Raw genomic sequence first — 25,747 nt, 5'->3', positions numbered from 1 at the left:
ACGACCCATTGTAACAGAAGCAACATATAATTTAATCATCCACGATGTTTACCAGATTGTTTCCTGTGTTTACTTTGGTTCAGGCCCCATCTGTTCCATTATAGATCCCTTCTGATATCAGGAATCACAAGACAGAGAAACCAGTAAGAGAACACTTCAGTCTCCCAGGACATTCTATACAAGATCTCAAAGTAGCTATCTTATTACAAAAGAATTTCAGAAATAGACTGGAAAGAGAAGTTGCTGAATTGCAATTTATTACCAAACTTAAAACCATGGAGAGACCTGGTCTGAATAGAGACATTGGATTCTTATCTCATTATATATGATAAAGCTATTTGTAGCCATCTCTCCCCTTGCTTTTTCCTGTAAGACCAATTGCAGTCGTTAAGAGTCGTCAACAGGTTTACCACACCTATCAGCCAATCAACCATTCCCACCACCCTTCTGAGTAATACCCCTCCCCACGCTCTCACCATATATAAGAGTCTTGTGACTTCTGTTTCAGTGTATCTGAAGAAGTGTGCATGCACATGAAAGCTCAGACCAATAACTAACTTAGCTGATCTCTAAGGTGCTACTGGAAGGATTTTTATTTATTTATTTTGTTTCAATTATGGATCCCTGTAACCCACTGGGATTTTCCTTTGGTGGTATATAGGAGATTTTCCTCTACAGCTATGAGGCTGAGACAGTGAGATCTGCCAGTGACCTCTAAGCACATTGTGGAGACATAGGGCCTCTCTCTTGGGCAGCGTTCTGGTGCTGTCCAGATGTTCTGGACTACAGCTCCCATGATCCCTGGGCATTGGCCATGCTGTCTGGAGCTGATGGGAGTTGCAGTCCAAAGTATTTGAAGGACACCTGATTGGGGGAAAGTTGCTCTAGATATCTAATGTGAGTTAGCAGACCTGCTGCCTTCCAAGAGTGCCTACCTTCACTTATGCTCTGCCTGTATACTTCAAAATAAACCAAACAATGCAGAACCCTCCAAGGCTTTAGCATCCTCTCATCCAAAGGAAACCCACCAGAACTGCTTCTGGAATTCTTCAATGTTGATACGAGCATAGGAAGCTGCCTTATTTCAAGTCAGCCCATGGACGCATCTAGCTCAGGATTGTTGCTGCACAAACTGTTAGCAGCTCTCCTAGATTTCAGACACAGACTGGTCTTTCCCAGCCCTACCTAGAGAAACCAGAGATTGAACCTATTCCTTTTGCATGCAAAACTACTGAGCTATGACCCTGGGGGAAATGGGGAATGTGAACACTGCTTTGGAGGATCTGCTGATCAGCTCCTGGGCATTATTATTTAGACTCTGAGAACTGAAATACAATTCTATAAACCAGGAACTGGGAACCTATGGCCCTCCAGATGTTGTTGGATTCCAACTCCAGTCATCCCTTACCATTGGTTGTGCTCACTGAGGATGACCAACGACTTCTGTTTTTTTTTTAAATAATATTTATTAAGTTTTAAAAGATAAAACACAAACTATAACAAATAAAAACACAAAAATGAGAAAAAAAAGAAAAATCCAACAATAGACAATACATAAAAACAAATTAAAACATCCATAGTCATACTTTTGTTTGCTTGTTTCTTTGACTTCCTCACACCTCCCTTTTTTGTATTCCGCTTCAGATTATTATTTCAGCAAATCCCTCCCATTTTACCAGAAATTTTGTCTGTATACTTAGCGTACTTTCCTCAACCTTCTTTAAACTTTAAATTAACCACATATAATTAACCACATATAATTACATAAACTCTCACATCATTTACACAAAATCCAGGGAGTGTCTGTCCACCGTTGTTCAATCTCGCAAATATTTTACTTTGTTTTACATTAAACTTTGAGCCTAATATATATTTTATACACTTTGAATTTCCCTAATTTTCCCCCTCAGCATCCCCCTGGTCCCAAAAACTGCCTGTCCTTTCCGTCCATTCCCTGATGTCTCTCAATCTGGAAATCTAATATCAGAGGCTCTTAAGTCCCCTCCAGGCCCCTTCTGCCGATTTTGTTTAAATTCTTTAATACCAACTGACTCATCTCTGAAGTATTCCATCCTGACATTGAAGTTACATCCTTTGTGCAATTCAGTTAGGTTTCCAAGGTTATAATTGTAATTTGAGTGATCTTTCACCCCGCCTTGCAACGGAGCCTCAAAAAAAGGACTCCTCGCAAGCAAGGGAGGCACAAAAGGTGCACGCCGGATCCCAGGTCCACAGGCTTCCCCCGCCTGTGGTTTCTAACGGGTCTCCGCTTTCGCCGCAGCGAGAGACCCTAAATCCCCGGAGCGGTTCCCCTGGAAGATCAGGGGAAATCCGCCATTGTCACTGGCACTGACCGGAAGTCGAGGATGACCAACGACTTCTGAAGGGCCACAGATTGTTCATCCCAGCTATAAGTATATATAATGCCATTCTGACAAAAGAAGAATGGCAAACGAAATTAATGGACTATGCAGAATTGGACAAAATGACAGGAAGGATTCGAAACCTGAGGGACCAGAGATTTACAGAAGACTGGAAGAAGTATATGAATTATTTGAAGAGCAACTGTAACCAACAAATTACGCTAGTAGGACTACAAGAAGTTTTGTAAGGAGAAATATACAAAGTGTTACCAAGTAGAAAAAGATAGAGATATTGGTTATGAGTTTGAAATGTAATAGGGAAAATAAGAAAATGAGAAATGCATATTAAGAGATTAGATTGGAAAATTTTCAGACAGGACTGATGGAAGTCAAAAAATTGAATAAGATGTAAAAGTATGTTTAAAATGATATGTTAAAAAACTAATAAAAATTTATAAAAATAAAATAAAAAATAAGTATATATAATGCCTATCTCATCAATTCCCTTCCTCTCTTTGTTTTGGTAGAATATTATGGAAAGGAGTCTGGATTTGACTCAGAGATATATAAAAGTAAGTACAAAACTGTAGTTATTTTGTGGTTTTCTCTTTATTTTTTTTAGCCTGGCACGTGACTTCATAGTACAGTTTGGGGCCATTTTGTGGCCCAAATGATGAGGTGGGAATACTGGGGAGAAAGCAGTAGCATAGGTAGCCAGGGGTGGAGGGGGGCACCCATAGGGCGTCATGGGGCTCTGTAGGGCAGCACGGGGGTCGGCAGTGTTTTACGTTGGCTGCTGTGTGTCGGGGGAGTTTGCGGACACCACTGCAGTTCCTCAGGGGGCTCAACAACTTCAATTTCCCCCCAAAAGCTCAATATCATTGGTCCACCCCAGGTGCTGGCAGGGGTTGCTATGCCACTGGAATAATGTCTAAATGGTGACTGGGAAGGAGGTCTATGTCTATTCTGTGGAGAGAGAGAAAGGATCCTGTTCCAAATAAGCCCTACTCCAGGGGTTGCCAACCTTTCAGGGCCTGTGGGCGCATTTGGAATTTTGAGAAAGTGTTGTGAGCACCAGTCACAAAATGGCTGCCACAGGATTTGTGGCACAACACATTTGCTCACGGAGAGAACCTCTTGGTACTTGTTCAGAATGGAAGAAGGAGGGTAGGTGCAAGCAAATCAGGATGAATGCTAGAAGCTACATAACCTCCCTCAAACATACCAGAATGAATGTTCAATAAAGACTGTACACTATATAAACTCCAAGTACTGCAAGCGTTTTTGTAAGCAAATCAGGATAAATGCTCAATAAACAAGTTGTCTGGAGGAGCCCTACAGTGGGTTTAAAAAAAGCATAGATATGATTGGAGGAGGGGGTTGTATAGATGCCCAATGAAAAGAATGAATGAGTCAAACACAGCTGTTCCACACTTTCCTTAAACTGGATGCAAAGAGCAGAGAATAGCTCCATGCACTGTCTTCTGCTTGTGAGCTTGGCTGTTTGTGGCAACCGAAAGCTGCAGATGTCTAGAGAGTTCTAACAGAAATGGAAAACCGGAGCAGAAATTGTTACAATTCACATGTTCATTAGAAGTCCCGAATGGAAATGGTTGGGGTTTTTGATCTGCAAATGTTATGTAAACAATTAGTTGTTTTCTGCTTTGTGTTTTACATTTCCCTTCCTCTGAAATACATTTTTATTAATTAATTGCATCATTAATCACATTTGTTTTGGCCATAGGAGACAGCGAGATGAGCAAAGTTAGGTTTTAGCAGAAGCTGAACTGTAGCTGAATGGAAATAGCACTGATTGTGATGAACAGATCGTCGAATCATAGAACTGTAGAGTTGGAAGGGACCCCAAGGGTCATCTAGTCCAACCCCCTGCAATGCAGGAATCATGCCTACAGCTGTCCCTGGGTGGCTCAAACCACCAACCTTTTGGTTAGCAGCCAGATGCACTGGATGGAAATCGCTATCTCCTTACATCTGTCAAGGCCAGATGCTCTTACCTCACCTCATCTTCTCTTTTTAGAGTCACTCAGGGACCTGGAAGCTGACTTTGCTAGCACTTTGAGGCCTGTCTTTTCCAGAGAAAAGGAGCCCTTCACTCTTCGCTGCACTTTTACTTCAGACTTGCAGGAATACCAACGAGACATCCGCTGGTTCAGAGATGGTCTGTATTTGTAAACCCCCACCCCCCAAAAAACCCCACCATCCATGACTATTGCCATTTGACAAGTATTAAGAAAATCCTGGCCCAAGACATTTTGTTGTCTGAAGTGGGGCCCCAATACAGCCAACACTTCAGACCAGGGTTGGAATACCTTTTTCAGCCTGAGGGCCACATTCCCTTACAGGGAACTTTTTGGGGGCCACATGGCTCCTGGTGCTACATACCTGGTTCCTGGTACTAATTACAGGGAAATTTCTCTTGGGGGAAAGGGGGGAAAGGCACCTGGCTTCTCCCAAATGAATACTGGAAGAAGAGATTAAATGAATCTGGGGACGAAATTCTTAAGCAAATTATCCAAGATTGAGTGTTTATGCAAGAATACCCTCTGCATTTAATTTTCCATTAACATTCCCAAATAGCGCTGGAATTATAATTTCACATTCTGAAATTTTGCTACGTTTTAGCTCTGGTAGGAAGTCACCGACCAAGTAAGTCATCAGTTACCATCTTTCTCTTGTGCTCAGGTGAGTTGCTGAGAGATTCTGATCGCCGGCAAATAAAGTGTGAGGCCCAGGAGGCTTCCCTGACAGTCTCTTGCGCTTACAAAGAAGATGAAGGGTTTTACAGCATCCGCATACCGACACTTGATGGGTACAACGAGCAAAGAGCTTATGTGTTTGTTAGGGGTAGGTGCACTTGTTTGCTGCTGTTTGGTGATGGCTTTGGTTTATAATTGTAATTTACAAAGGCCCTAAAATGTCAATGGTCTGTATGGAACTAAAAAGAATGTAGGTCCTGCTTAGAGCCTTACAGTCTTTAGAGAGAAAGCAAAAGCAAAACCACAGGTCAGTGGCGAAGAACCTCTTGCCTACAGGCCTAGGTCCACCAGGTCTTCCCATTTAGCCCATGAGGCTGTTTTGGCAAAGCCACGTGCACCAGCCCTACACCTGATGCCATTGAGGAGGTCAAGTGCAGGGCAGGTAAAGATGCATCTGGGCTGAAAGAGGGTTCGCAAGTGCCAGCCGCCAGCTGATCAGTGGCACCTTCACAGCTCCTTGCATCGTGCTTAGTGAGTGCCAACAATTAGCTGATTGTCAGGGCTTGCAAAGAAGAGTTTGGATTTGATATCCCGCTTTATCACTACCCGAAGGAGTCTCAAAGCGGCTAACATTCTCCTTTCCCTTCCTCCCCCACAACAAACACTCTGTGAGGTGAATGGGGCTGAGAGACTTCAGAGAAGTGTGACTATCTAGGTCATCCAGCAGCTGCATGTGACCATCTAGGTCATCCAGCAGCTGCATGTGAAGGAGCAGGGACGCGAACCCGGTTCACCAGATTACGAGTCCACCACTCTTAACCACTACACCACACTGGCTCTCTGCATACTGCTTTGCAAGCCCTCCTGATCAGCTGATTGCCAGAGCTTCCCGACAACCAACTAATTGTCAGGGTTTACAGAGCGTTGTGCAAAAATGAGTCACCTGTTGTCATTGTGAGATCGAGTGAATGATCCCACCTACCTTTCAAGCTTGACCTGTGGGTAAGTGGAGGAAGATAAAGATCCAGTCCCCGGGTCGGATTCAGTTCCACATTCAGTTCCACCTGGATTCAGTTCCACCTGCTATAGGCAAATTTTGTACAGTGGCTTCTCTAAAATTTGACCATGCTTTCAAGGGCCAGAAGATAAACTTGGGAGCCATTCTAGCTTATGGGCCAACCTGACCTACAGGAAACCATCTAAGCATGGCTTTTTCTTATCTTTAGATGCTGAGGCTGAAACTGCTGGAGCTCCTGGGTCACCCCTCAGCGTGCAATGCCATGACGTGAATAGAAACAGTCTCATACTTTCCTGGATTACTCCCAGTGATAATGGTGGAAGTCCTGTCATCGGCTATTACATTGAGAGGTCTGCCCTCGGAAGCCACAGATCTGTTATCTCTTTCTTTCCCAGATCATGTTGCACCCAAACTGTAAGGTCCTTCTTTTTCCAGGTGTGAAGCAGGCACAGACGAATGGGTATTGTGCAATGATAAGCTCGTGAAAACCTGCAGATCTCCTGTTTTAGGCCTCACTGAAGGGAAGACATACCAGTTCCGAGTAAAGGCCGTCAACCGTGCAGGCATCAGTAACCCATCGAAGGCCAGCGACCCAGTGACAATGATAGACCCAAATGACAGCAAAAGAGTGCTAAGTACATTGAGTTTTTAATTGCTCCAAGACAATTGCTATTTTCTTAACATCCAAGGCAGCCTCCAAGATCATAAAACCCACCAGTAATCCCAAATAAAAGAATTTTAATGTTCAAAACACAGAACAATTACCCTGTGTCAGCAGACTTTAAGAGCAATAGATCTCTGCAGGACCACTCAGAGTAATTTCACATGTCCTATCAAAAGTGGCTGGTGGGGGCAGTCATCGTCCCCCCAAGAATGCCCTGGGCAATGGCACTATGTCACAACAGAGCATCATTCCCAGTGATCCATTCTGGAAGACATGTGGAAATATCACTGGTCTGCTTTGAAAGCAGCTCAGCAACATAGTTCCCCCCCTTGTTTATGAAACAGAGAGAGAAGACAAAATCCTCTTCTACTTCTCTTCCACCTCATCTTATTTGTAAGCCCCCCTGACAAAAATTAACACATTTTAAACAACTCCCTAAGATTATTGCCATACCCCAAAAGTGACCAGGAAAAAAATCTAGGCTGATTATTCTGGCCCAGCCTAAAACAAGAAGAACAAAAAGACTAGCAATTGCAACACTTTGCATACAAGAGTCCACTGTAGTTCAAAATGGTGACAGTAAGGAAAGGGGGGGCTTCTCCCAACTTTAAGGTCCCTTAAACCAAGGGTATCCAAAGTGGTACCCTCCAGGTGTTGTTGGACTTCACTTCCCATCATCCCTGCCCAGTGACCATGGTGGCTGAGGCTGATGGGAGCTGGAGCCCACCAAAATCTGGAGGGTGCCATGTTGACTATCCCTGAAGAATTCTGCCCCCTTGCCGTTTAGAGGACCCCAGGAGAGCAGAATTGGTCTTTGAGGATGCTCTCATCAGGCATGTATCTTCTGAACCCTGTTCCCTATTCCTCACCATGTAGGCTCCCACACCCACCAATTTAGCCTAGGACAAGCTTAACACAAGTCTGCATGATTGTTTTGGAAGCTGAAGGAGCAAGGGCACAAGCTTCAGCCTTCTAGCTTCTATACCAGAGCTTTCCAAACTGTGTGTCACGGCACATTAGTGTGTCAGCTGCAGTGTGTAGGTGTGTCACATGAATGCTCCCCACACTCATCCCAGGGCTGGAAAGGGGTTAGTTCAACCTCCGGTTTGCTAGTAAAGCTGAACTACTGTGTTGCAAAATGATGCAAAATTGATTTACTGTGTCATGAAATGATGCATGTCTAAAAAGTGTGTCACCATCATGAAACGTTTGGAAAGCTCTGTTCTATACCATCATTGGATGGTTGCTTAAGATCTTTGGGACTAACTCATCCACCGTGCTCAAGAGTAACCCCCGCTATGGATTTAAGGCCACTAAGAGAGGTGCGAGCTCACATATATGTTGTTTGGCCATAATGGGGGCTGGTCAGTTCCCAGCCACAGCCCCCTAGTCAAGCCAGGTAGCATCCTGGCCATTCCCTGCCCCCAAACGCAATTTGTAAATCTTTTCATGATTCCCCACTTGTCCCCATCTCTTTCTCTTTCCCTCTCTGCTCCCTGTCTAGATATCCCTTACGATGATGGTTTTAGGACAATTACAGTTTCCAAAGATGAACTGGAACGTAAGTTCACATGTGACCTTTGTCCTTTCCCCCACCAATGATTAATGTCGTGCCTGAGAACTTTTTTATATAACTAATAATCACTTAGGAGTTTAGCAGACTAGAAATGCCCAAATAACTATATTTTGCTCAAAATGGAAGTGGCTCTGAATGGGCATTTCTGTTAAACAAGGGGGTTTTCCAAAAACATTTACTTCCCTTGATTTCTCTGTACTTTAAATACCTGAGGAGCCCTAGTTCCTAGAAGTGGGGTGTGTGGTTGGGTGACACTGCAGAGCTGCCCTCCCCACACCACCATCGCTGTTGCTTAACTGGATGGTACTGGAGGGGGGTGAGGGGGCTGCATGAATGCACTTAGGGCCAGCCCATGCATGAGGCGCAGTGAGACAGTTGCCTCAGGCAGGAGATGCGGGCTTTAAGAAGTGTGCCACTCACTGTCTCCTGCCACCTCCACCACCCACCACCTTCTTTTACTCCCTCATTGCATTCAGCGCGCTGGGGCTGCCCTAGTCCACCTCCAGGCACCTGAGGAGGGAGCGCAGAGAAGGAGATAGTGACGGGGGGCTGCAGAGAAGGAGGAGAACATTTTCATTTTTTGCCTCAAGAGGCAAAACCCCCTGGGCTGGCCCTGGATGCAGAGATTAACCACTGTCCTATCCCATCCATGTCTAGCAGCAATGCTGGCAGCAGAGTTGAGGTACCATTGCTGCTGTCTCCTTTGAAAAACATTGGGCGTTTCAGCAGAATGAAAATTATATCCATGGGGTCTGATGGAAGGATCTGTCGATTTCATTTCTGCAAGTCTCTCATTTTTCTTCAATTCAGTTCCGCAAGTTTCTGCAGCAATTGCCAAGGGTGTTTGTTTTCGTTTTCTGAATTTGCAGGTTTTCCTGAAAAAATCTCCAGGATTTTAGTTTTAAATTTCTCCTATCTGCAGTTTTGACTGATGTGCACACTTTTGCAAGCAACTTCTCATATAATGCATTTTCACCAATTTTCCCCTAATACGTATATGCATTTTTGCAAATATTTGGTTGGAGAATTCTATTGCAAAGTTCAGATAAGTGTTTTTTGAAATCTGGCTGTGTTTCAGTTCTGGTAATGTTTCAGAAATGCGAATTTGATAAATTTGGCTTCAAACATGAATTTCTAGTTGTACTTCTCATCAGCTATTTTGGGGGCTGCTCCATCTGGTGACTTTTATCCATCTGGCTGTTAATTGGTCTTCCTTGCAAACCCTTTTCTATTCCAAATTAAATTGCTGAAATGTTAGCTTGTTGTTTTTCTCCCACAGCCAAGATCAAAGTCCCTTTGCCACCCACCAATGTTCATGCCAGTGAGATCAGGGAAGAATATGTTGTCCTCTCTTGGGATGAACCAGACCCTAGAGGCAAAGAGCCACTGAGTTACTATGTTGAAAAGGTAAGGAAAGGGCACAGAGAACATACAAGAGGCACCATCTGTTAGTTGCTATGGATGCTGGAGAAGTCCATCGGAAATGGGAGTAGAAATTGCCGATGTTCCCTAATTCATCCCATGTCTGGAACGAAAACCAACCCAGGGAATGCAATCAGTAGCACTGCTCTTGTGTTTTTCAGTCTCAAACAATACCTAACAATACATTATTTATGACTCCGCTGTCGACCCACAATGTGTATTGCATTTCCTTTGCGCTATAATGAATGATGTGCAATAATGTAATGGTAAAGTGATTAATTAATTGTTTGATTGATTGCATAACCTTTCACCACAGTGGACAGCAAGATGTCATTTTTGTTGGAAGTTGAACTGCAGCAGAATGGAAACCGTGTTGCATTTTGGCAAATACGGGACAGAACTGAAGTCAGTGCCGTCCTACATTCCTGTTAGTTGCTTCAAAGATCTTGTAAAGATCCCACTATATTTTTGCCCCGGCTTTTCCCTGACCTATAGGATTTGACTCTGTTATTTCTGTATTTCTCTCTTAACTGTTCCTGTTTTCATAATGTTCTTTTACTGTTTTGATTATAGTGCTACTTTTGTATTCCACTGTGGATTTAAAAAAAATAATAATAAATAAATGGCCTAGAATGGCTTTTCAATTAATTAATAAAATTAATTAGAAATGGGCAAGGGCTTCCAAGTGTGCCATGGATTAATTCAGAAATTATTCAAATTGTTCAATCCCCCGAATTGCAAGGACTTGGGTAATTTTTCCAAGCTACTCTCTCATCTCCTTAGACGCCTTTGACTGGACTTAACCATCCAGAGATCCTTTACCTTTACCTTACTTATATGTCACTCTGTTGTGCTGAGTGCAAAAGTAGCAGCTTTTATGATACCTGCAGCTTCCCAGAGGCATCTGGTTGGCCACTGTGAGAACAGGACTAGATGGGCCTTTTAATCTGATCCAGCTCCAAGTGCTCCAAGTCAGTCATAGAGCAGCTGTTTTCCATGCAAAAGGTCACAGGTTCAATCCCCAAGCACTCCCAGGTAGGACTGAGGATATCCCGGGCCTAAAACTGCTGCCAGTCAGTGTGGACAATGCTGAGCTAGATCAGGGATCAGCAAACTTTTTCAGCAGGGGGCCAGTCCACTGTCCCTCAGACCTTGTGGGGGGCCAGACTAAATTTCGGACCCAAGTACCTAAAAGAGCACCTTCCCCAGTCTCAACCATCTTGGATCCTACAGTCAGCAGGAGAGGCTTTGTTAGTGGTCCCACCACTGGAGGCTGCCCTGTTGGCATTATATAATAATAATAATAAAATAATAATGCCCCGCCCATCTGGCTGGGTTTCCCCAATACTCTGGGTGGCTTACAGCATATCTGAAAACATAACATCAAGCATTACAGGGCTGCCTTCAGATGTCTTCTAAAACTTGTGTAATTCTTTATCTCCTGATGGGTCCTTTTCAGTGGTGGCTCCCCATTTGCAGAATGCCCTTCCTCTGCCTCCTTCACTATTGACTTGCAGGAGAAATCTTAAAGCCTTCCTGCTTGCCCAGGCAGTGGATGGCAGAAATGCACAGTTCCTGGCAACCCCAAGGTCACTTGGTTGAGTTAATGTTTTTAGCTGTTTTTAGAATGTTTCAAATGCTTTATCATTATGGTGTCTGCTGCCCTGGGCTTCTTCGGGAGGAAGAGTCGTATATAAATCAAATAAACAACATTAATAATTATCCTTTATCCTTGTAGCGCTACTGTCTCTAGTTTATAGCAATTAGCCACTGATAAATCACACTTCCTATCTTCTCAGTCGATAGCAGGCAGCGACAGCTGGCAGATGGCTAATCTGGACACCCCAGTGAATTCCACAACATTCACTGTCTTTGATCTGGACAAAGGGAAGTCCTATTGCTTCCGAGTGCGGTCTGTGAACAAGTATGGAGTGAGCGAGCCTTCCTTGCCCAGTGAGCCCATCTCTTCTGGAGAAAAAATAGGTAATCTTTTTTTTAATGGAATCGTTTCAGCGCACATTTCTCCTTGATACAGTTTTGCTTGCACACATTTTACAAGCAATTTCTCTGAATATAAAACGTTTTGGTATGTTAATTTCACTAGTACAGTGGTACCTCGGGTTACATACGCTTCAGGTTACATATGCTTCAAGTTACAGACTCCGCTAACCCAGAAATAGTGCTTCAGGTTAAGAACTTTGCTTCAGGATGAGAACAGAAATCGTGCTCTGGCGGCGCGGCAGCAGCAGGAGGCCCCATTAGCTAAAGTGGTGCTTCAGGTTAAGAACAGTTTCAGGTTAAGTATGGACCTCCGGAACAAATTAAGTACTTAACCTGAGGTACCACTGTATATGCATCTTTACACACACTTTCTTCTAATATACACTTCTTTACAAACGTTGGTTAGAGAACTTCATTGCAAAATTTGGAGAAGGGCGAATTTCAAAGGTTAGTTGTATATCAGTTCGCATATTGCTTCGGGAAATGCAAATTAGGTGGGCTTGCATTAAAATGTGAACCAAACCCAATTTCTTCCCCATCCCTACCTATGGTTGATAACAATAGCACCCAACTTGAACCTGGAAGGAGCTACATAATAGGCTCCCAATAGCTGCTGTTCTTTGGTGGTTCCATCCCTCTTCTTTTTCCTTCTTCAGCTCCCCTCCCACCTCCATCCCAGGTGCTGACCTTCAGAGACACAAACACTTCTGTTTTCGTGAAGTGGAGCAAGCCAAAGGAGGGCCAGGAACCACTTGGCTATTATATATATTGCCGGGAGGTTGGGACAGATGAATGGCAAACGGTCAACAATAAACCCGTCACATGTAATGAGTAAGTTGGTAAAGCAATTTGGTATCCCTCTCTGCATCTCCTCTCTAACCTTCTTTGAGGGCATGGGCTGGATCCTGTCACCCAGCTCTGAGATTTGAAACAGGGGAGGGGGAAATTCCATTTGTTTGTACTATTTTATGACGTTATTGGGTTGGATACAGGCAGGTAAGTTAGCTAAACTGAGTTCCCATTGAAATCAATAATGAAAGGCAAATGATGACTTATTTGGAAGTCCCATTTATCTCAATGGGATCTAACTGTAACTGGTGTACAGGGCAATCCTGTGCATGTCTACTCAGAAGCAAGTTTCGCTGAGTTCATTGGGAGAAGTTCAAGACACTGTGATTCATGGAATCATAGAATCACGGAGTTGTAGAGTTGGAAGGGTCATCTAGTCCAACCCCTGCAATGCAGGACTCTCATCTAAATCATCCATGACAGATGGCCATCCAACCTCTGCTTTAAAACCTCAAATAAGGAGAGTCCACAATCTCCTGAGGAAGTCCATTCCACTGTCAAACAGCTCTTGCAGTCAAAATGTTTTTCCTGATGTTTAGTTGGAATCTCCTTTCTTGCAACTTGAAGCCCTTGGTTCAAGCCCTACCCTCCAGAGCAGGAGAAAACAAGCTTGCTCCATCTTCCATGTAAAGGCAGCGCAGTGGCTACAGGAGTCCACCCACCGCCTCCCCCTCAGGTGCAGGGCGACGTGGTGCCTGCAGACACTTGAGCCACCACATCACTCCCAGGAGAGACATGTGGCTCAGGCACACTGCAGGCCCCACGGTAAATGCCGCCCCCCTGGGTAAGTGGCACCAGTGCGCCCCACTCCTCCCCCTGCCCCCTAGCTACACTGCTGACCCCTAAATCATTTTCACATGTACTACTAGTAAGCCAGGTGTCCTCCATCTTATATTTGTGCAGCTGGTTCTTCCTGCCTAAGTGCAGAACCTTACATTTATCCCTATTTGACTTCATTTTGTTAGCTTGGGCCCAGTTCTCCAATCAGCTAGTCGTTTTGAATTCACTAGGAGCTGCTCCAGAAACTCTTTTTATTGTGTAATCATGATTACAGTCATACGTCGGGTTACAGATGCTTCGGGTTGCACACCGCGCCTAACACCGGAAGTACTGGAATGGGTTACTTCCGGGTTTCGGCACTTGCGCATGAGCAGAAGTGCTAAATCGTGCTTTGCACATGCGCAGAAGCTCCGAATCGCGACCTGCGCGTGCGCAGACGTGGTGCTGCGGGTTGCGAATGTGCTTCCCGCACGGATCACGTTCGGAACCTGAGCATCCACTGTACTTGTATTCATGGTGGTTATAGTTACAGATAGGTAGCCATGTTGGTCTGCCATAGTCAAAACAAAAAAAATTTTTTCCTTCCAGTAGCACCTTAAAGACCAACTAAGTTAGTTCTTGGTATGAGCTTTCGTGTGCATGCACACTTCTTCAGATATCTGAAGAAGTGTGCATGCACACAAAACCTCATACCTAGAACTAACTTAGTTGGTCTTTAAGGTGCTACTGGAAGGGAAAAATTTTTTTTGTTTTGATCATGGTGGTTATGTGCGATTCTGCTTTCAATATTGTTTGTGTCTGCAAATGTTAATAAATAAATAAATAAATAAATAAATAGACTGAACACTGCAAGCACTTTTACATTCTGAGTTTGGAAGGTGACTTGTAAGGTGCTAAGAAATGACCATGCAGGGGGGGGTTTCAATTGTTTATCAGGTTCACCGTTCCAGGGCTCAAAACAGGCAAAGAGTACGTCTTTTGTGTGAAATGTGTCAATGAAGCTGGCGTGGGTGACAGCTCCCCTGAATCAGATGCCATCATTGTGAGGCAGGCTATCTGTAAGTATTGTGTTTGGGGTGGGCAGATCTATCCATTTTTGTCCTCTAGCTTTCTCATTTTTCCTACTTTAAACTCAGTTCTCTGCATTTCTGCAGGAACTTGCATTTTTTAAAATAAAAGAAAATTACTCTGAAAATTCATTGGCATTTTAGTGTGAATTTCTTTTGTATGCAGCTTTGACTAATATTAACATCTTTTGCAAGCAGTTTCCCGTAATACAATGCTTGTGTGTGTTATTTTCACTAAAATGTGCATTTTTATGCACATTTCAGCCTGATATGTCACATTTCAGCCTGATATGTCACATTTCAGCCATCTTTGTGCATGTTGTTTGGTTGGAGAACTGCTTTTCAAAATTAGGGAAAGTGCAAATTTTGAAGGATAGTTGTGCTTTAGTTCATGAATTGGTTTGAGAAGCATGAATTAGGTCCTTTTTCCTTAAAAGGCAAACCAATTCAAATTTCTCTTAGTTATGGCGTACATATTATCCTCTGAAACCACTACAACTTGAGAGAGCAGCTGCATGCCGATCAGATTCTAAACCTTCATTATCCTTTAATTTATTTCCTGCATAGCTTGTCCATCAGCCCCGCGGGCCTTTGCCTTGCTGAGTTGCGGGAAAGACAACATGACCATTGCTTGGAAGCCTCCCAAACGCAAAGGAGGCACAACCATCCTGGGCTATTTCCTGGATCAACACGATGTGTCACAGATTGAATGGCACGAGATCAACATTAAGCCAATTGCTCAGCGTGTTTACACGGTATGGGTGTTTGTGCCATTAGTTTGCCTCTGAAGAAATAAGTAAATAAATTACTATACCTTTTAGGCAAGACTTTTGCTCTCTTTCAATATAGGTCACCAGCCTGGATGAAGGGCACTTCTATGAGTTCCGTGGTTATGCAATGAATGTGGTTGGTGTTGGGAAGGTGTCAGAACCCAGTGACATATTCAAGTGCGAGGAGTGGACAATGCCAGAGCCAGGTAAAAGTCAATGCCAGGCCTTGAGACTGATTGCTGTCTTCACACACCCATTTACTGCGCACTCTCTGCATTTCCAGTGCTGGGTTTTAAAATCTGTGGTCTCACAATGTGATCCCAAATGCGTACACGCCCTGTACTTTGCTGCAACTCCTATCTGATGGGCTATGCCCCAAACCAGCTTCACACCAATTAAGAGTCCCAAAGCTGTTCTTAAATCGTACCATCAGGTGAAAGCATCTTGCCCAGTCTCACCTTGGAATTTGAAACAGCAGGAGAAGAATGCCTGACCAGGAAGGTCTGGGCTTTAGGACAATTGTGAGGTTGTTACGGCAGATGACTCCCAAGCAGATGGAACGGTGGTCTAACTATGCCCCCTCCTGGCAAGTGGGGGGGGGGGAATGTATGTCCAGGGATTCAACTTTACAATTCTATGGTTCTATGATTCTATGAAATTAAGGGGCATGTGTGCTCCTTGCCGCTGTTTTCCCACCTTCTCATTTGCGCATACTTTGAAATTTCATCTGCCCTTGAAACAGGACCTCCCTACGATGTCAGGTGTACAGAAGTGAGAGACACATCTCTGATGCTTCACTGGGAGCCGCCTGTGTATACTGGAGCAGGCCCTGTCACTGGCTATTACGTGGATGCCTGTGAGGAGGGATCAGACACGTGGGAACAACTGAACAAGCAGCCAATATCCAGCACCCACATGAAGGTCTTTCTCTTGTATTTCCTGTGCCTTTTACATCTTCATTACAGCTGTCGTTGCTCCTCTGACGCCAAGGTCCACTGAAGCCTGCAGGCTGAATCCAGCCCATGAAGCCAGTTCTAGTGTACCACCAGCCCTCTTGCCAAAATTGGGAGTCAGAGAGTAACGCTCTCTTCTTACCTTGGGAAAAAATATCTCTTCTTCCTACTGCACAGTCCCCAGGGATGGTGTGTCCCATTTGACCACCTGAGGCGAAACAGAAATTTGTCCCGCCACTGCCGCCACTCCTGCCGCCACCACCACATCTGCTGCTGTTGCCACAACTTACGCCACCCACTTGGCCTCTACCACACGCCCTGCTGCATCCACCGCTGGCAGATTGCACCAATTCTGGGTGAGATATCACCCAAGTTGTGTGAGATATTGTGCACTCTGAAAGTTCTCAGAGGTGAGATCTCACCCAAACTGGATGCAATCTTGTCTGAAATCAATGGTGGTTGGCGCTTATCTGCCACTGGTGGAGGTGCCAGGGCACCCATGGGGGTGCTGCCTCGGGCTTCTGCTGCCTGAGGCGATGGTCTCACTCTGCCTAATGGCTGGGCCGGTTCTGATGGCCCCATTACAGTAAGTTCTAGAGATATCAGAAACACTCTAAAAACTTCTTCCAGTGGTGCTGTTCCACCCCACAGCAGTGCTGGGCCAGTGGAGGGAAACTAATGTTTTTCCACCACAGAGCAGCATAGAGATAAGAGAAGAATATCTCCTATTTTAGGAGGAAAATACTCTCTGCCCGTCTGTGTGTGTGTGTGTGTGTGTGTGTGTGTGTGTGTGTGTACCCATGCCCTCCTCTGACATGTTATCTCTGACTGTTACCAAAGGAAAAAGGAACGGGGAGGGGAAATGAAAGCAAGTACTGGAGTTTCTGCACCTCTGGCAAGTTACCTCTGACTATTACCTGCTCTTTTTCTTACATTTTTCTTGACAGCTGTCTGATCTGGAGACAGGGAAGTGCTATATTTTTCGAGTGCGGGCCCTGAATAAGGCAGGAGTTGGCCCACCATCCTTGCCATCAGATCCTGTGGTGGTAAAAACCAAACCAGGTACAAAGCTCCTGCCTCTGCCCTCCACTTCCTCTCCCTTTCCTCTCTCAACATTTTTTATTATTTCCACATTTCTTCACAAAAGTCTGCATTTCCTTGGAGAAAGATTAGGTCAGTGGACCGGGGGTGGTGGGAACTGTAGTCCAAGACCTCAGGAGGCCATCAGGCCAGGGAAGGTAGACCTTTCATCAGAAATCTTAATGCCATTATACGAATTTATAGAGTGACGGCCTTTGGTATACTGTGTACCATCCTGGTCACCTCGCCTCAAAAAGGATATTGTAGAGTTGGAAAAAGGAAGAGCAACCAAATGATCAAAGGGATGGAGTGACTCCCTTATGAGGCAAGGCTGCAGTTTTGGGGACCTTTTTGTTTAGAAAACAACAGAGTAAGTGGTGACATGATAGAAGTTTATGGAGAAAGTGGATAGACAAAGGTTTTTCTCCCACACAGCACTAGAGCTCATGGACATCCAAGGAAGCTAAATGTTGGAATATGCAGGACAGGTAGTCAAACTATTGGAACTTGCTCCCAAAGGAGGCAGTGATGGCCAGCAACTTGGATGGCTTTAAAAGAGGATTGGACAAATTCATGGAAGACAAGTTTACCAGTGGCTACCAGTCACGATGGCGGTGCTGTTCCTCCAGAGTCAAAGGCAGCATGCTTCTGAATACCAGTTGTTAGGAATCGCAGTTGGGCATCGCTCCTGTCCATCTTGCTGGCTTCCCTTAGGCATCTGGTTGGCCAGTGTGAGAACAGGATGTTGAACTAGATGGGTCATTTACCTGATCCATCAGGCTCCTCTTATGTAATGGCATTGGGCAAGGAGAAAAGGTGATAAAAGTTGTTTCACTGTGTTGAAAAATTAAATTATTTATTTCTTTTAATTTGCAGGCACAAAAGAAATTGAAGTTGGAGTGGATGAAGAAGGATTCATCTATATGGCCTTTGAGGCTCCAGAAATGGTTGACACCTCAGAGTTTATCTGGTCTAAGGATTACGAAGGGCCACCAAATCCTGACAGGGTCGAGGTTGTAAACAAAGATGATAAGTAAGCTTGCAGTGTTGCCAGTTTTTCATTAGGTGTGCTTTTGTACCATTAAAAGCCACCCAAAGTACAGGACCCTGAGAACCTAACTACAGCTGCATATATATGTCTTAATTTGCATGTTTGCATTTTCTTTTCTTTTAAGATCTAAACTCATTTTGAAATATGCCACTGAAAGAGATCTGGGGACATACTCAGTAGAAGTAACAGACACTGATGAAGACATCTCTGCCAGTCATCTTTTAACCCAGGAAGGTAAATAATCCATCCTTACAGGGTTAAAAAAAAGAATCTAGCTAATTCTGCATGATTGGAGGCTCAGATATAAATTCCTCCCAAGTTGCTAGGTTTGAAATTGTGCGTCCTCTGTGCTCCATCCTCAAATGTGCCTGAAAGAGGTTGAGGTGGGCAGGTTCTATTCTGCAAGACTCTCCTTTTTCACGAGGACAAGAGGTCTCAGTGCAGATTGGTGAATGTTTTCTTCCTGCACCTTGTAATGTTGGAGAATTCTGACAAAAATGGAAAAGGGAGCAGAAATAGCGTGTGCTCTTCTATGGTCATGAATGGAACCAGTCAAGTGAATACTACCAGTATTCATTCACAACATTGTTCTTTTTAAGTCCTCAAGCAGTATGGCATGAGGGGTTTTTAAACACTGAAATGAAGGTAAAGTATATAAGTAACTTAACTAATTATGTAACATATGTTATATACCAGACAGTGAGACAAATACTGTAGTATCTGACAGAAACTGAGTTGCAGCAAAAGAGAAACAGCACTGATTGAGAGGAATATAGGTCAGAATAGAAATTGCTGCCTTCTTACATCCTCTACCTCCACAAAGATGTCTCCTCAAGCAAAATCCAATCAAGTCTCCACTGCATGGTTACTTTGGTTTCATTCACATCATCCTCTAAAACAGTTCTCAACCTGTGGGTCCCCAGATGTTGTTGGACTACAACTCCCTGGCCTTGCTAGCTAGGGGTGATGGGAGTTGTAGTTCAACAACATCTGGGGACCCACTGGTTGAGAGAGGCTGCTCTAAGAGGAACCTTGCACAACTTGTGATCCACCAACCCAAACTAAGCTAAGCAGCCATGAAAGGCAGCCCACATAAGGGGCCCGGCACTTTACCTCCTGACACCCAACAGGACACTGTATGTGGCAGGCAAACTTTACGTGACTTGGTGGGTTCCAGGTTACCCAGTCTAAGGCAATGCAATCAGAGGGAACCAATGTCATTGTGGGGGCATTGCACTCAAGCACTCCAGACTAGGTGTACAGAACCTTTAGCCCATGAGCTGAATGAGGCTCTCCTGGCCTGCCTATCCCTTGGGGACTCATGCCTGGCCTGGCCTGGCCAGGGCCATCTCTCAGACCACCCATTGCTGTGTGCCACCCTTGAGTGTTTTCTATTAGTTACTGAATCAGCTCCTTCCCAAGGCTGTCTCAGAAGTTCTACCACTCATTTATTCAGCGCAGTAGAAATTTGGCAACTGAACCAAAGCACCAGCACCCAATGGGGAAAGGGTTGGGATGTGCATGGGTCCTTCTCTTAAGTCTAAGGCCTACTTCTGTTCATTGCATTTTTTTCAGAACTGGACAAGCTGCGGAAGATCAGCCAGGAGATCCGCAACCCCTGTAAGTTGTTGTTTTAAAAAATGATATGTGACTTTGCAGCTACAAACAGTGACCAAGGGGATTAACAAAAACAAGGGTAAAAATACCGTGGTACCTCGGGTTACAAACACCTTGGGTTACAAACACTTCAGGTTGCAGACTACTACAGAAGTAGTACCTCGGGTTAAGAACTTTACTTCAGGATGAGAACAGAAATCGTGTGGCGGCAGCTGGAGGCCCCATTAGCTAAAGTGGTACCTCAGGTTAAGAACAGTTTCAGGTTAAGAACAGACCTCTGGAACGAATTAAGTTTGTAACCCAAGGTACCACTGTAATTAAAATTTAAAATAGATAATAATAAATAACTCCTAGTGGTTTTTGTGTATATTTTTGTATATTTTCAGTTTGTACATTTTATATCAGCCTTCAGCAACCAGGCAAGCTTGTTTTAGGTGTGTTGTGTAGGCCCAGTTTGCACAGAAAGCCAAGCCAAACCAGGGCTAAGGGTGAATGCATACAGGCATCTACTTTTGGCCACTTTCCTCCTCCACCACCCTATCTGGAACCAAGCCATGGTTTAGTTTAGCATTGTGGCCAAACCCAGAATCGGTTTCGCTCCAAACCACAAGCTGTAACCAAGGTTTGTTCTTCACTTACTGCTCATGGTTTGTCTGGAGGAGATGAACATAATGCTAAGTCAAAAGTGTTTTACTATGAGTATTCACACCCTTGGACATTGGTTTTGCCATGGATTGGCATAGTGTTAAAGGAAAATCAGACCAAATAATTATGGGGTTGGTTTTTTTTTTTAGATTTTGCAAGCCTCCCAAGGAGTTCAGCAATGAGCCTTAATCCATCAAATGTTGCTAGTTCAAGTTGAGCTTCACTCTTCATTCTCGGAGTCCAATAATCTGTCACATCTTCTTCTGTTCCTTTCAGTAATTGACCTGATATCTGGATGGAACATTGATGTTCTGGAGAAAGGGGAGGTGCGGCTGTGGCTGGAGGTTGAGAAGCTCTCCCCAGAGGCAGAGCTGCACTTGATTTTCAACGGAAAGGAGCTTTCAAGCACTCCAGTGAGTTTCCCATCATTTGCTTTACAACAAGGGTGAGGAACCGCTGCCCTGCGGCCAATCTGGGATCCAGTTTGGTCCATGATGCCATTTCCCCCAAACCTGTCACTCAACTGATGTCACTTGGTGACGTCAGCTGATGGGCAGAGGAGTGAGGTTCAGGTCTGCATTGGCTGTGCACCAAGAAACTGGGGCAAGCATCCAATAAAGCATAATTTAACACAGACACCCCAGCTTATTAGCTGATGGGGCTGTTAAATCCCGCTCAGTTTTGCCTTGTAAGGCATTTCCTTGTGGGGAATTGGTGTCTGCAGACATTTCAGCAGAAATACACACACACACACACACACACACACACTCATCAGCTGATGAGTTTCCCTCAGATGCAATGGAAGAGGTTGTCCAGTGGAAGATGCTGACAGTCCAGCCACCTTCTGTATGAAAAATGAAAAATGGAGAGAGCTCCATCTTGTACTTTTCAGGCCACAAAATGTCTTGCGGCAATTCTGCCCCTAAGAATCCCTTCCTGCTTGCTCCCTTCTTCCTTTCTGGATGCTACAAACCCCATTTCTCAATTCTGAAGTCTTTGGAGTAGTGAGCTGATATAAATAAATGGTTCCTTCTTATTCTCATGGTTGTCTTTTGCTGTGATTTTAGTGGGATTTTAAAATGCATTGTTCAGTTCCTCACTAGCCATGTTCTCCTTTGCTAACAACTTATTTTTGCTTGTGTTGCTGTTGCCGTTGTTTACATTTAGACACATAAGATCAATTTTGACAAAGCAAAAGGCCTTGTGGAACTGATCATCCAAGACTTCTCCGAGGACGACAAGGGGACATACACTGCCAAGCTGAAAGACGGCAAAGCTGAAAACCAGTTTACTTTGGCTCTGGTTGGGGACGGTAAGTGGAGGGTCAGGAAGCAAAAGGAGGCAGCTGCAAATGTCTCTTGAACTGTGGTTCAAAACAGTTGGAGGACACCACGTTTTTTAAATGTTCAGGAAGTGTCTGAACTTGATGCAGTGTTTAGGGAACAGCTCTTAAATAGCTGGGTTTTAAAACAAACAACCAATCACAAAATTATGGCAATGTGGTGAATCACAAGATTGGAAAAATTAGAAATTGAGACAAACTGAAATGGAAATATTCTTCCATCCCTACCATCCACGGGCAAGTATCATTACTTTCTCTTGTCTCGCAGTCAGTCTCCCACCTTCGCTCCGTATTCATGCCCTTGGATCTTGAAAACCTAATAGATCTACTGGAAAACCTAGTAGATCAACACATCTGGGGAAGTTACTCATCTTAGCACAGTGTTAAACATCCAACACTATCCTTCATGAATCAAGATATCTTTGCTTGCCATCACACACTGATTTGATGGTGTATTTATTCTTCCAGATTTTGATAAACTTAAAGCAGAGGCTGATGCCAAGAAGAGAGAATGGAAGAGAAAGCATGGTAAGATATCCTTGCAGTCAGTGGCTATATGCCTGGCTTGAGAAGCCGCGTTTGTGGCAAAAGGGGTCACCCATAAAATGCACCTGGGATGGGGAAGTGGGGGAACAAAGCTGTGATACCAAATGGCATTTGTTGACATGAGGCAAAGTAGGTCACGGTTACAGGTAGAGGAGCTGAAAAGTTAGCAAGAGTTTTGTACAGTGTGTTGTACTTTAGAGACAGTCCCAAAGCTGGACACAGACTTGTACAGTGGTGTGGATGGTGAAGGGGAACAATGAATCCCCAATGGCTTCTGCTGTAGGGACATTGAGCCAGTGTGGGCCAGCGGATGCACCTCCCCACTTGGATGCCTGATTCATTCTCATCTAAGAATTTTTCAAAACCAGGGTCTTTGATTTCTGACATTTCCATTTAAAATTGTTTAAAATAGGAAAATGCCTAATTCCAAGAAGCAAAAGAAGAAGAAATCCTGTCCCCAAAGTGATAGTGCTCAAAATTCCACCCATCTCATCACCTGCCTAGTTCTGCCTAGTCAAGATTCCCTTGACTGTTTTTAGAAGAAAATTATGCTCAACTATTGGCGCTGTGGGTTAAACCACAGAGCCTAGGACTTGCTGATCAGAAGGTCGGCTGTTCGAATCCCTGCGACGGGGTGAGCTCCCGTTGCTCAGTCCCTGCTCCTGCCACCCTAGCAGTTCGAAAGCATGTCAAAGTGCAAGTAGATAAATAGGTACTGCTCTGGCGGGAAGGTAAACGGCATTTCCGTGTGCTGCTCTGGTTCACCAGAAGCGGCTTAGTCATGCTGGCCACATGACCCGGAAGCTGTACACCGGCTCCCTTGGCCAATAAAGCGAGATGAGCGCCACAACCCCAGAGTCGGTCATGATTGGACCTTTACCTTTACCTGATGCCTAGAAACCAACCCCTTCTTCAAATCTAAAATGACTTTGAGCACAGCAGATGACCAAGATTGTTTCTTTCCATTTAATAGGTCCACATTTTATTGAACAGCTACAGTGGAAGGTCACTGAAGACTGTGAAGTCCTGTTGACCTGCAAGGTAAATAGCACAATCCCGGACACTGGCATTATTATTATTATTATTATTATTATTATTATTAAGGAAAAGAAAAGAGGAGAGACAATATCTGCAATTAATAGGCAGTTAAGAGTGCAATCCTATCTATGCCTAGTCCTGTTGAATTCAATGGGGCTTACTTCCAGGTAAGTGGGGTTGGGAGTGAAGCCTATTGTTCTGGCATAACAAAGATGCAAAACGTTCTGTCTCCTGGTCTCAGTTAACAAAATAAAACTATCCCCACAATCTCAGCCTTGTTCCCATTTTACCAGAGGCTGGTGGACCAGTGGTATAGTGGTAGATTTTTTAAGTGCAAGAGATCATTAGTCTTTGTAACCGTGAACTCAAGGAAAGTCCAACAATGCAAGCAGCTGTTAGTGATCCACTCTATATTATACACTCATCAAAGAGCAGCAGTACATACCACAATACTCAATTTATTAGGACCAGCAGGGCTGTAATCCTGCTGGGAGTAAACTTACAGGAAGTCAATTTCATTGAACTCATTGGTACTTGCTTCTGACTGCATAGCGTCATATTGTATATGACGCTGAGCTTTAAGAAAAGATAGTCAGCCAACTGAAATGCAACAACAAAAATGCACTCAATCTTGCAAGGAAGCTGCAATAAGTTACCGTTTAAACCACTAGCATGAAGCAGTCATCCCATCCAATAAAAGCAAAGCAGTACCTAGCCTCTATTTATGTATTTCCCTCTTTCTCTGACTTCGTCTATGCTTCTCTGTCCCAGACAATAGATTGTACTTGAAAGTCTCTTTATCACTCATTTCACTTGCCGGAGCAAGTAGAATTCGTCAATTCCCTTGTATTCCCTGCAGGTATTGTCATTGCGTTGGCCCTGTAAAATATCCTGGAGTTGTGCTCCCTTGCACTCTCCCTCCACACTACCACTGCTGAAAGCTAAACTATTTGTGACATTAATTGTGCCAGAAATAGGATTCCCTGGCAGGGCTGCCCTAGGGGATGCTATAGCAGCAGAGAGGAGGAGTTTCTACATTGCTTCCCCTAACCAGATTTCAAGTAAGCCTCCACCCTCCTACCCATTTCCTTTCAACAGGCAGCAAACATGAAGAAGGAGAGCACCTTCAAATGGTTCTTTGATAACAAACCTCGTTCAGATGGTCAGTATGACCCAAAGACAGGTGCTGGAGTCCTGCGGATTAAGAAGGTAAAGGGTATGAAATAGCCAACTGGGTCAGTAATGTATAGGGTGGAATTAAAATGGATTTCTAGACACTGCATGCTAAAATTGGGAGGGGGGAATGAAAGACTGCCCAGGTAATCATGGTGCACATGGACCTTTGTTGCATCTGATCACCCTACACATCAATGATGCTCAATGCTTTTTTCATTTCTTGATAGATAAATATATGTCTGTATGTCTGTATTTTGCTAGATTACCAAAGCAGATAAGGGAATATACAAAGCTGTGGTTTCTGATGACCGAGGGGAAGATACAACTCAGCTTGATCTCTCTAAGGAAGGTATGTTTCTCTTCATTCCTTGGGCAGGAGATATATTGTTGTCTGTTCATTAGAAAATATTTATAACCTGCCCTTTATCAACACAAATCCAGAGTGTATCAAGCAAAACACTCTGGTGTTTTTTTAAAAAAAATATTTTCATTTATTTAAACAAGAGTATGCACTTCAATAACAAGAACAAAAACCAAAAACAGCAGAACCGAATGAAAACGAAAATTATACATACACACAAGAAGTACAAATATGGGTTGTTTCATTCACATGCTCTGGAAATTATAATAATTATTATTGGTGTTGGGAGGTAATAGCATTTTTAAAAAAGATTTGTTTTATTTATAAGTAGCCCCGAACATCTGGAAGGTACTAGATAGGGTTCAAATTCCCACTCAGCATAAATCTCCCTGGGTGACTTTGACCTCTCATTTTCTCTTGGCCTAATCTACCTAAGCAGGATTTGTTGCATGGATAAGAGGAAGAAAGACTTGTGTGGCCAGCACTTTGCCAACAGCTGTGTTGGCTGGGGATGATGGCAACTGTAGACCCAAACATCAGGAGGGTACCAGGCTGAAGAAGATTGATGCACATTCTTCTGAGCTCCTTGGAGGAAGGGCGAGATCTCAGTGAAATTCTAACTGAATAACCCCTAATTCTTTTCCAAGTAATCTCATGGTTATCCAGAACATAGTTTGAAAATATTGCCATTCTGATATGTTTGCTATGTGC

The 25,747-nt window shown here is 44.0% G+C and overlaps 1 protein-coding gene across 4 annotated transcripts in view; it reads left to right on the top strand.

Moving 5' to 3' along the window:
• The window catches only part of MYOM3 (myomesin 3), a 146,046-nt gene that overhangs the window by 110,968 nt on the left and 9,331 nt on the right, over window positions 1-25,747 (top strand). For all 4 annotated transcript variants that reach the window (XM_083625440.1, XM_083625442.1, XM_083625441.1 and 1 more), the window contains 23 exons: window positions 2,891-2,935; window positions 4,402-4,542; window positions 5,067-5,228; window positions 6,307-6,448; window positions 6,534-6,733; window positions 8,267-8,323; window positions 9,618-9,745; window positions 11,560-11,743; window positions 12,418-12,592; window positions 14,327-14,448; window positions 15,025-15,212; window positions 15,307-15,433; window positions 15,970-16,148; window positions 17,128-17,242; window positions 18,137-18,293; window positions 18,436-18,545; window positions 19,887-19,931; window positions 20,850-20,986; window positions 21,741-21,885; window positions 22,384-22,443; window positions 23,435-23,502; window positions 24,598-24,708; window positions 24,937-25,024. In XM_083625440.1, coding sequence (XP_083481566.1) covers window positions 2,891-2,935; window positions 4,402-4,542; window positions 5,067-5,228; window positions 6,307-6,448; window positions 6,534-6,733; window positions 8,267-8,323; window positions 9,618-9,745; window positions 11,560-11,743; window positions 12,418-12,592; window positions 14,327-14,448; window positions 15,025-15,212; window positions 15,307-15,433; window positions 15,970-16,148; window positions 17,128-17,242; window positions 18,137-18,293; window positions 18,436-18,545; window positions 19,887-19,931; window positions 20,850-20,986; window positions 21,741-21,885; window positions 22,384-22,443; window positions 23,435-23,502; window positions 24,598-24,708; window positions 24,937-25,024 — 2,886 coding nt within the window. The remainder of the gene's footprint in view (window positions 1-2,890; window positions 2,936-4,401; window positions 4,543-5,066; window positions 5,229-6,306; window positions 6,449-6,533; window positions 6,734-8,266; window positions 8,324-9,617; window positions 9,746-11,559; window positions 11,744-12,417; window positions 12,593-14,326; window positions 14,449-15,024; window positions 15,213-15,306; window positions 15,434-15,969; window positions 16,149-17,127; window positions 17,243-18,136; window positions 18,294-18,435; window positions 18,546-19,886; window positions 19,932-20,849; window positions 20,987-21,740; window positions 21,886-22,383; window positions 22,444-23,434; window positions 23,503-24,597; window positions 24,709-24,936; window positions 25,025-25,747) is intronic.

Source organism: Podarcis filfolensis, assembly GCF_964270895.1.
Source record: "Podarcis filfolensis genome assembly, chromosome: 8".
NCBI classification, from domain to species: Eukaryota; Metazoa; Chordata; class Lepidosauria; order Squamata; family Lacertidae; genus Podarcis; species Podarcis filfolensis.
Note: the sequence above shows the minus strand (reverse complement) of the source record. Positions and strands in the feature narration are given on the sequence as shown.